Consider the following 10,777-nt stretch of genomic DNA (forward strand, 5'->3'; position numbering starts at 1 on the left):
ACAGTACATGTTGTCCCCTCGGTGCAGTGGAACAATCAGCTCCCACAATTCACTGCAACAACATTTTAATCCGATCACTTTCAGTTTCGTTACATCCTGAACATTTATAATAGTAACAAAACAAAAACGTGAGTTTTGAACTGAGATTGAACTAATCAGCAACTCAGTGATGTTGTGCACTGACAGACGTGTGGAGAAATGTCTTAAATAAAGACTGAAAAACTTCATATTTCTCTCTCTCTCTGTTATTTTGAACAAATGAATTACACTTGTTATTGAAAATAATATGTTGATGATGAACAGATGAGATGATGAAGCCTATTTTTAAATATTATGAAGTAAATCGATATTTCTTGAAAAGTATCTGTAAACGAAGTAATCGCTGATAATGAAAAATGATAAAATCCACACAGTACAGTTAAAAACATAAAAGTGTTAAATGATGTTCTTAATTTTTCAATGAGGGAGGTACAGCCCACTTCTAAACCAGGACTCTCGCCATATAAGACACACTGCAGCTCATATAAACAAAAATTCTATAAATCAATAATAAGAAACAAAACATTAACTAAATCTACTACAATCATTCGTGCTGCACTCTCTTTTCCACCACATTAAAACACCTTATCCCACGTCTGGAGACTTTCAGCTGCTACCTGTGATCGACTCACCTGGTGACGTTTTAACATTAAATCTGAACCAACAGTGACATCTAGTGGACAGGTTCTGCAGTTACAGCTGAAACCAGGAGAAGATGTGCTGGAGGAACAGCTGAGAATAAAACTTGAAGAACGTCTTTAGAGTCTATGAGCTGACAGCTGTTCACTAGGAACAGTAATAAGTTATGGTCTGTAGTAATAGTGTAAAACTGGTTGGTGGTTCAGAAACACATGAGGGATAAGATGAAGCTGAGACACATGTAGTTTAGTAGCTTACAGGAGCTGGGATTGAACCACATGTTTCACGGACAGCCTGCTTCCTCTTCAGAGTCACAATCAGGCTAAACAACTCAAACAGAAAAAAACATTGATCACATAGAGCTAAAAACTATACAAATCTGTAATGAATTAAATACAATTCTGCTGAAGGTGGTTTGTTGATCTGTATAAATGCATATATACACAATTAAAACTCCACTGTATCTTTAACTTGAATTTTTCTCATCATTAACAAATAATTCACTCACAAATATATACTGAACAGTAGCATTGGTCAAAATAAAGTCTTCTAGCTCTTGAAGGCTTTGTGTTGTTGATTTAATGGGTTTTCTCAGGAGGTGTCTGTTTTCTGAGCTCATTTCTTTCAGACACATGTAGTGTAGTAGTTTACAGGAGCTGGGATTAAACCACCAACCACATGTTTGATGAACAACCTGCTTCCTCACCTGAGCCAGAACCAGGCTACACAATTGAACAGAATAAACATTGATCGTATAAATGTGCTTAAACAGGTAAGTGGAAAAGTGATAAATCCTCTTATTTCTGAAATTAGAATACAGACCTCTTGTAGTATTTTTTATTTGTAACATTATTTTCTGAGCTTAAAGTTCAAACAGAATTGGTATCTTATCGTCTCCATCACAGACTACTGTTTGTATTGTGGCTGTTACAACTGCATAAAGGACATGAAATCACACTAAGTACAGCTGTTGCTACAAATCAACACTTTACCTTAGATAGCGTTTATAATAGAGAGTAGAAAAAATGGACATTGTTTATTAAAATGCCTTCAATGGCCACTTTATTACGTACCCCTGTACAATCCAATACAATCTAATGCAGCACCTGTGCCATGAATTCTACTTCCACAAAGTTATAATATCTTCACACAGCTGCTGCTGACATGAAGCTGGATTTCACCAGGAACATTTCACCAATGATTCAGTCTGGTTCTTACCATAGAGCTGGAGGCAGGTTCTACCTGTTAGAGCACCATCAGGGTAACAGTTAAACAAACACAGATAACAACTTTCATCCTGTTCTGTTATATTTCTGATCACTATGGAGCAGTTCTTCAGTCCAACATCTTTAAACTTCACATTATGTCTAAAGTCAGGATCCACACTTTGACTAAAGTTGCAAGTAGTGAGATTCTTCTCCCCCTCAGATGAGTCTGGACCTCAAATGTTAGAGCGTGAGAACAAACAATTCAATTCAATTCAATTCAATTTTACTTACACAGTGCCAATTCTAAACAGAAGTCATCTCAAGGCACTTTACAGTGTGAGGTTTAAGACCTTACAGAGTATAATTATACAAAAAATGATATGGAAAACCCAACAATCCCATTTGAGCAAGCTTTAGGCAACAGTGGAGAGGAAAAACTCCCTTTGGAGGAAGAAACCTCCAGCAGAACCAGGCTGATGGTGGGCGGCCATCTGCCTCGACAGGTTGGGCTTTACATTTATTATCATTTAAACCAGGAAAATGACTAGTACCATAATAGTTAATTCATTACCTCATTTGTTGTGCTCATGTCAACTCACGAACCCAGTTTGGTTCAGACTCTTACAGACTGTAACTTTTTACTGTACCTTTTGAATGGACTCCCGATATAAAAAGCAGATGAAGGATAAGGTTTGCCATTGTCTCTGTGTGCACATGTTCCATCTGACCACCTGTTCAGTTGTTGTAGTAAATTAGTTAATATCTCTGAAACTTTCACTTACTATTGTTAATATCAGTGAGATCTTGCAGCATACGACCAGAGCTTGAAAGCTGCCAATTACTGCACCCAGCAGGATAACTCAGTTAGCCAGGTAACTTCTAAAATATCATGCAACAACTTCTACTTATCAGTTTTGTAACAATTAAAACAGTCTTTAACAGTTTTAGACAGTAACAGCCTGAACTTCGGACTAAATAATGGATTTTTAAATTACCAACAATTAAGATTAATTACACATAGGTCACCAGCAAACATTCAATTCAGTTCAATTCAATTTTATTTTTATAGCATTTTTTACACAACCAAAGAAACTATGGAAGTTTACATTAACGGTGAATGTGTATGAATCATATTGTCCCTAATGAGCAAGCCGAGGGCGACAGTGGCAAGGAAAAACTCCCTCAGAAGGCAACAGGAAGAAACCTTGAGACTCAACAGGGAACCCATCCTCATATGGGTGATAACAGAAAACAGGAATTGAGTGCTTTATTATTTGTTAGGCAGCAGGCAGAAACATCTGATGAGTTTTCTTAAACAAAGATTTAAAAAACAAACAAGTTGGATCATCTTTCCAGTTTTGAACAAAAAAATGACAATTTACAAATTTCTAATGTGTGAATGTAAATAGTTCTTATTTAAGAAAAATAAATTAAGCATTATACTGAAATCACAACAGATAACATAAAATCAGTAAAGTATAATAATCAAAATCACTCAGTACTATTGTTAGAGTTTAAATGAAAGGTTGAATATAAGTGTGAAATTTTAGGGGATCTCATCTCTAAAGCTTCAATAAAGTCTCAATGAACAGTTAACACTGGTCAAAATCAACCCTGTTTGTTGCTGAAGGTGGTTTGTTGATCTGTATAAATGCATATATACACAATTAAAACTCCACTGTATCTTTAACTTGAATTTTTCTCATCATTAACAAATAATTCACTCACAAATATATACTGAACAGTAGCATTGGTCAAAATAAAGTCTTCTAGCTCTTGAAGGCTTTGTGTTGTTGATTTAATGGGTTTTCTCAGGAGGTGTCTGTTTTCTGAGCTCATTTCTTTCAGACACATGTAGTGTAGTAGTTTACAGGAGCTGGGATTAAACCACCAACCACATGTTTGATGAACAACCTGCTTCCTCACCTGAGCCAGAACCAGGCTACACAATTGAACAGAATAAACATTGATCGTATAAATGTGCTTAAACAGGTAAGTGGAAAAGTGATAAATCCTCTTATTTCTGAAATTAGAATACAGACCTCTTGTAGTATTTTTTATTTGTAACATTATTTTCTGAGCTTAAAGTTCAAACAGACTTGGTATCTTATCGTCTCCATCACAGACTACTGTTTGTATTGTGGCTGTTACAACTGCATAAAGGACATGAAATCACACTAAGTACAGCTGTTGCTACAAATCAACACTTTACCTAAGATAGCGTTTATAATAGAGAGTAGAAAAAATGGACATTGTCTATTAAAATGCCTTCAATGGCCACTTTATTACGTACCCCTGTACAATCCAATACAATCTAATGCAGCACCTGTGCCATGAATTCTACTTCCACAAAGTTATAATATCTTCACACAGCTGCTGCTGACATGAAGCTGGATTTCACCAGGAACATTTCACCAATGATTCAGTCTGGTTCTTACCATAGAGCTGGAGGCAGGTTCTACCTGTTAGAGCACCATCAGGGTAACAGTTAAACAAACACAGATAACAACCTTCATCCTGTTCTGTTATATTTCTGATCACTATGGAGCAGTTCTTCAGTCCAACATCTTTAAACTTCACATTATGTCTAAAGTCAGGATCCACACTTTGACTAAAGTTGCAAGTAGTGAGATTCTTCTCCCCCTCAGATGAGTCTGGACCTCAAATGTTAGAGCGTGAGAACAAACAATTCAATTCAATTCAATTCAATTTTATTTGTATAGCGCCAATTTACAACAGAAGTTATCTCAAGGCACTTTACAGTGTAAGGTTTAAGACCTTACAGAAAATATTTATACAAAAAATTATAGAGAAAACCCAACAATCCCATTTGAGCAAGCTTTAGGCAACAGTGGAGAGGAAAAACTCCCTTTAGAGGAAGAAACCTCCAGCAGAACCAGGCTCATAGTGGGCGGCCATCTGCCTCGACCGGTTGGGGTGAGTGGAAAGAGAAGAGAGAAAAGAACAGCAGGCAATAAAGACAACAACAAGCATCAAGAACATTGGGCAGATGAACTGGATTCTGGAGATGTACAGCTCCAGGCCGAGGATACCTGCAGAAAAGTACAGAGAGAGGGAGACAGAGAGGAGGAAACACAACTAAAAGAGAGAGAAGACAAAGTTAATGACATGCAATGGTGGCATTTGCATTGATACAGGAGAAAGGAGAGAGGAGAGGAGCTCAGTTTATCAGCAGAGGTCCCCCAGCACATGCAGGTAACTTCCTGGTAAGATGATCTCTGTAGTTACTAAATAAACACATATGACACTTGACCAAAGTCAAATCTATAAGAAAAAATGTGATGGGATGTCCACCATCTGTTACTTTTCATCTCAATTTAGAAGAATTACAATATAATGACCATAATGACTGTTTGTATTTAGAAATGAAATGAATGCACTGTGCTGACGATGCAGTATCTAATAAAATGTCATGAAATATGTACTAATGCTGGACATTTCCTTCACAATATTGACGACAAGGTGACTTGTAAACACACAGTTTCCTACTCTGTTCATGTCAGGGTGGAGACGCTCTTGTTCTGTCCAGTGTCATAAAGTCTCCACTTTAACTCTGAAGTCAGGATTCACTCTCTGAACAGACCATTTACTGTTTCCTGTCATGTGACTGGAAGAAGATTAAACAGGCTTCATCTACAACTGTTGCCATCACAGTCTCCTGTGTTTGTGTCACTGCTGTTAAACCAGCATGGAGGAAATGAAAAGCTGTGTGTGTTTGTGAATCTGTAACAGATTATTACTGATCTACACTGTGATATGTAATTTAAAAATAAGTCAGAGCTGAAGCCTGCACAGATGAATGCACAATATAAAGATCTGATGTCTGTTATTATTACTAATGTCTGTAGGAGAAGAGTAACAACATCTTTAAGTAGCACTTTGCAAAAAATCTCTTTCTGTAGGCTGAAAAGAAAGAAAATGATTCATTACATACAGTCTAAATGAATCTCACATTTTATTACAGAACATTTCATTCTGAAACATGTTAAATATATTTATATATTGAATGAGTTGAAAAGATCAACAAAATATTAAACTTTAATTTACAGCTACTGTACTTGTTAGAAAGAATAAAGCACAGCAAGGTACATATACAGATATATACACAATCAAAACTTCACTGTAACATTAACTGAAGTATTTTTTCATCATTAATAAATAAGTCACATCTTCAAGTTACTGATCTTGTTCCAACAATTAAATTCTAAACATATATTTTAAACATCTATTAACAAAAATTCATTTTAATTTTGGAGGTTTTTAAAGTAAAAAATATATAAACATATATACAATCTATAAAAATTGAGGATGGTAAAGAAAATTAAACCCACGTTTTTATTTTGCTGATATCCTCTATGAACTCACTGAGAGGTGAATGTTGTACGTCAGCTGAACTTTCAGGTTTTTCTCAGCAGCTCAGTGACGTCTCTTCTCTCAAGCTGTGATTCAGTTTGTGTGTCTGTCTCATCACTGACACCACAGTTAACTGAACAGTAAACATTGGTCAAAATTAAGTCTTTTAGCTGTTGATGGTGAAGGGGACAGCTTTATATTGTTGCGTTCATGGGTTTTCTCAGGAGGTGTCCGTTTTCTGAGGTCAGTTTCCTGTTTGACCAGAGGTGTCCTCTGTCCTTCTTCTGACATGATCTAATCTTTGACTGATGGTGCTCGAGTCCTTAAAAGAAAAACAAAACACTGTATTGTACACAACAATACTCATAATGATAATATGTAAATACAGAGTCAAAGTGGAAAACCTGACAAAAACAGACAGTTAAAGAGATACCTGTTCTTATATATTAGAATAAACAGGACGGTGACAACTGCAGAAAAAAAACCACAGATCACAACCACAGACAAAACGACTAATGTCCAACCTTTGACAAAAAGAAAAAAACTGTTAATGATACAATTAAGATTTATAAAGCAGCAACACAGTGAATGTGAAACTGAATCAAGACCACTTAACATTAACTTACTGAAGTCTCTGTTTTCAGACTCAGATTCTTCATCAGATCCTGGAAACAGAAATGTAACCATGAGAATGATGAAGAGAATAAAAAAGTATGAATCAGGATGTTTGGACGTGTTTCTCACCATCAGCAGACGTCGATTTGACCTCAGGAATCATCACAAACACCTCTTTCTGAGGACCAGAGAGGACTCTCACTGCACATCCAACCTGGATGCTGTCACCATGGAAACCAGACAGCACCGCCGTGGTGGTGACGGTGACTGTAGCGTCGGTGTTGTTGACGGTCACCGTGTGGTAGTGAGACAAGTTGAGGTGTTGTTGTGAGACAGTCAGTGTTACTGTGGGAGCAGGTCGACCTGTGACTGAGCAGGACACAACTGACTCTTCAGGAGAGTTGGATTCTCTGACATGTAGAATGGGCTCATGAAGCTCTGTCAACACAAACATCACATCAACCCAGAGCTTACACACACAGCTGCTGCTGACATGAAGCTGGATTTCACCAGGAACATTTCACCAATCATTCAGTCTGGTTCTTACCATAGAGCTGGAGGCAGGTTCTACCTGTTAGAGCACCATCAGGGTAACAGTTAAACAAACACAGATAACAACCTTCATCCTGTTCTGTTATATTTCTGATCACTATGGAGCAGTTCTTCAGTCCAACATCTTTAAACTTCACTTTATCTCTAAAGTCTGAATTCACACTTTGACCATAGTGTTCGTTGTATTTGGCCATGTTTTTCTCGCCTTCAGGTAAAACTTTCTGCCATGTGACTTGAAGAACGTCTTTAGAGTCCATGAGCTGACAGCTGAAATGAGCCTCTTCTCCTACAGCTGCCATCACAGTCTGAAGAGTCTGGACCACAGATGTTAGACGAACATCTGTGTGGAGGAAGGAGAAAGGAGGAAATGATGAGTTGAACTGTGCATGTAGATTATGTAACTTTGGCAGATTGCTAATGATCAACATTGTGATGTTTAATTTACTAAGCAGAACTAAGTAGAACAGGAACATTAATCTTAGTGATGAAAATGTTTTGAATATTTTCAACCTGCATGCAGGATTCACACAGTATAATGAACATTAATACTATTAATAAAAAACTAATTATTTTTTATATAATCATATTGTATATACTGTAATAACAAATAACGAACTAACTTTCTGAATTTCAACCACTCCTGGCTTATCGCAACGAAGAACTTTATTAACAGCGCTGCTAATGTGACCTATGGTATCATGTCTTCTGTCTGTCTCTTTTCTTTTCTTTTTGAATAACCACTCAGAGCTGCTCTGGATTATGGTAACAGCTGGTTTATTCAGCAACCTGTGTTGTGGGCAACCTGCCTCTATTTGGTGATTGATTTGGTTTGGTGCATTATTTGGTAGTTATGAATTGCTGAAGTCTGCATCCCCCACTCTAAACAGGGAGGGGATGCATTATTTAGAGGGGGAAATAATGCATCCTCTCCAATATTATAACCAAATGCTGTCATTTGTCCATCTTTTAGGTTATTTTAAGCTGACAATGAAAATACACATACACAAAAGTGTGAGTGGGTGAAATCATACCGAAGTTTGCAAATCTTGTTATTATAAGCAGATATTTTATTAGATTGAGTGTGATTTGACAAAGTATGACACATTGATAACATTCATACATTCCTAGAACCACCATGAAAACCTTCATTAACCACAACACGGCTAATCTGCTACACCATTTTTAATAGGGCAAAGATTTTAGCCACACAAACAATGTTTTAACACATTAATCAATTAAATCTGCAGTTTTAGAGCGAAGCCCGACATAGAAATACTACGATACTTGAACATTACTTTTAGCCCAATAAAGCTGCCGCAGGAGCAAAATTTTTAAACTAGCATGGATTTATGATCCGTTAACATCTCCAACATAGATAATTTAGCTTTTACACCGTCGTTTGTCTAACAAATCATTTGTTCCTGGGTTTACGCTTACGTAACCTGTGCGCGCTCCCGCGTGGGGAACGCGGGAGCGCGCAGTTCCGCGCTCATGCCTGCCATGAGGAACTCGGCAGGCTGTGCGCGCTCCCGGCATAACACCCGCCCCACTTATATGTGAAGTACCAAAAGTAAAAGAAGTATGTAGAATGACGATCTTACTATAAATTAACTGATGCATTAACATATGAACATTAAAAAAGCTTCAGCTGCTTCTTTGATAATAAGTTTAACAAAGTAACTGATACAATAAAAAGTCAACAGGGCTCAGCAAGAGAAAACTGTAATGTGGGATATGATTGACAGGTGAAGTAACAGGAAAAACGTTTTCCTCCGACTTGTTGCATGTAAGTAAACCTACTAGAGAATAAAAATACTACTGATATAGACTACAGTATGATAGTATTACAGAGTACATCTGATCTCTTACCTTTGATAAAAAATCCCAACATAAAAAGAAGATATAGGACTGAAGAGTTTGTCATCGTTGCTTCATGTGCAGCAGAACATCCCTATGTTAACCAAGTCCCGTCTCAGTGAGGTAGAGACCAATCTTTTCTGGGGGTTTGTCATCCCACAAATGTAAAAAGTTATCTGTAGAATAAAGATACTTATACTTATACTAATAGGTTGTGTACGTAATATCTCAGATGTTAAACTCTGATGTTAAAAAACAGCTGATATCATTAATCTTCTTATTTTAACTCTATTTATTTTATTAACTGTGAACAGTGTCCCCTCCTTGCAGCAATGGAACGATCCACTTCCAGAGTTCAGAGGTAACTTAAAATACCGTTAGCTGTGTTTGCCAGAATTTCCGTACAAACCCGTACATTTTATACATGACAACTCTTTTGTTGGGACGATAATTTGTGGCCCCCGCCTTAATATGATAGTTTAATGTTAGTGCGGCCCCCGAGTTTGATATGTATTACAGTGTTGGGCGGACATTCATCCCAGTGCTGCGTTCACAACACTTAAAAAAAAAACGTTTTTTTAAGTTGCTGCCAAGCGGGACATTATAAGTCAAAGTGATGCGTTCGCGGCAGGTTAAAAGAACAGTAAGGAACTCAATGCAGCCTAATGTAGTCTGCAGTCACAGAGCGATGTTCACAAGAAGGTTAAAGAACTGTTAATACAGACATTTGAATCCGAATACAGCAGATATAGAAACCAAATTTAGTCGCTGACTAGAGCAATGTAATTATTATTATTTTCATTATTATTATTATTTTATTTATTTAGTACAGATTTATTTTCTTTTTTTTTATGTTTCTATTTATGTTGTATTAAAAATTAAAAATAAAGAGATTTGAGAAGATAAATTTTTTTTTAACAAAGCTTTTCTTGTGGAAAACCTGATGCGGCCCAGCCTCACCCAGACTATGCTTCCCGCGGCCCCCAGGTAAATTGCGTTTGAGACCCCTGTTCTAGAAGATTCCCAAGATGTCCTTAAGGTGCACAATGTGGACTGGCAGGTTTTTCTCTGCAGCTAGAAAACAGAAACAAAGCAAAATTAGATTGATGCAGTGAGGATTATTATACCCACACACATTTATACAGCCTTACATACATAGTTCCAATGAATTTTACGTGATAGAAAGTTCTCTGAAGTATAGTCTTGCAGGACATGTTAATCTTTAGAGTATATGGGCAAAATATAGAATATATTCATCATCAGCATTACCAGCCTAAATACTCTCTCCACTTAGGCAGTCCGACAAATCACAACTATACTTTAGAGTTCTGGTTTCTTCTGTGTATAATGAAGCTGTTGTCTTGAGAAACCTTTATTACACTAACATGAATGCATTTAAGCATAATACCTAAACATAGATATCTGATATATAGTTTTACAGGTCATATTTTAATCAACAGTATCAGCGTGAAACACAGACACAAACATATTTA

The 10,777-nt window shown here is 36.8% G+C and overlaps 1 protein-coding gene across 5 annotated transcripts in view; it reads right to left on the minus strand.

Moving 5' to 3' along the window:
* Nucleotides 1-9,397, minus strand: part of LOC113163461 (OX-2 membrane glycoprotein-like) — a 60,534-nt gene extending 51,137 nt beyond the window's left edge. Inside the window, exons 1-6 of one of the 5 annotated variants that reach the window (XM_026362104.1) lie at nt 9,297-9,394; nt 7,423-7,767; nt 7,005-7,313; nt 6,887-6,925; nt 6,694-6,784; nt 5,944-6,582 (exon numbers count right to left, since the gene is read on the minus strand). In XM_026362104.1, coding sequence (XP_026217889.1) covers nt 6,555-6,582; nt 6,694-6,784; nt 6,887-6,925; nt 7,005-7,313; nt 7,423-7,767; nt 9,297-9,351 — 867 coding nt within the window. In that variant the 5' untranslated portion in view covers nt 9,352-9,394 and the 3' untranslated portion in view covers nt 5,944-6,554. Of the gene's footprint in view, nt 1-5,943; nt 6,583-6,693; nt 6,785-6,886; nt 6,926-7,004; nt 7,314-7,422; nt 7,768-9,296 lie in introns of those variants that run through there. The other 4 variants (XM_026362105.1, XM_026362103.1, XM_026362101.1 and 1 more) reach the window with 4 other exon arrangements.
* Between the last annotated feature and the right edge of the window lie 1,380 nt (nt 9,398-10,777).

This window comes from Anabas testudineus, chromosome 2 (assembly GCF_900324465.2).
Source record: "Anabas testudineus chromosome 2, fAnaTes1.2, whole genome shotgun sequence".
Lineage (NCBI taxonomy): Eukaryota > Metazoa > Chordata > Actinopteri > Anabantiformes > Anabantidae > Anabas > Anabas testudineus.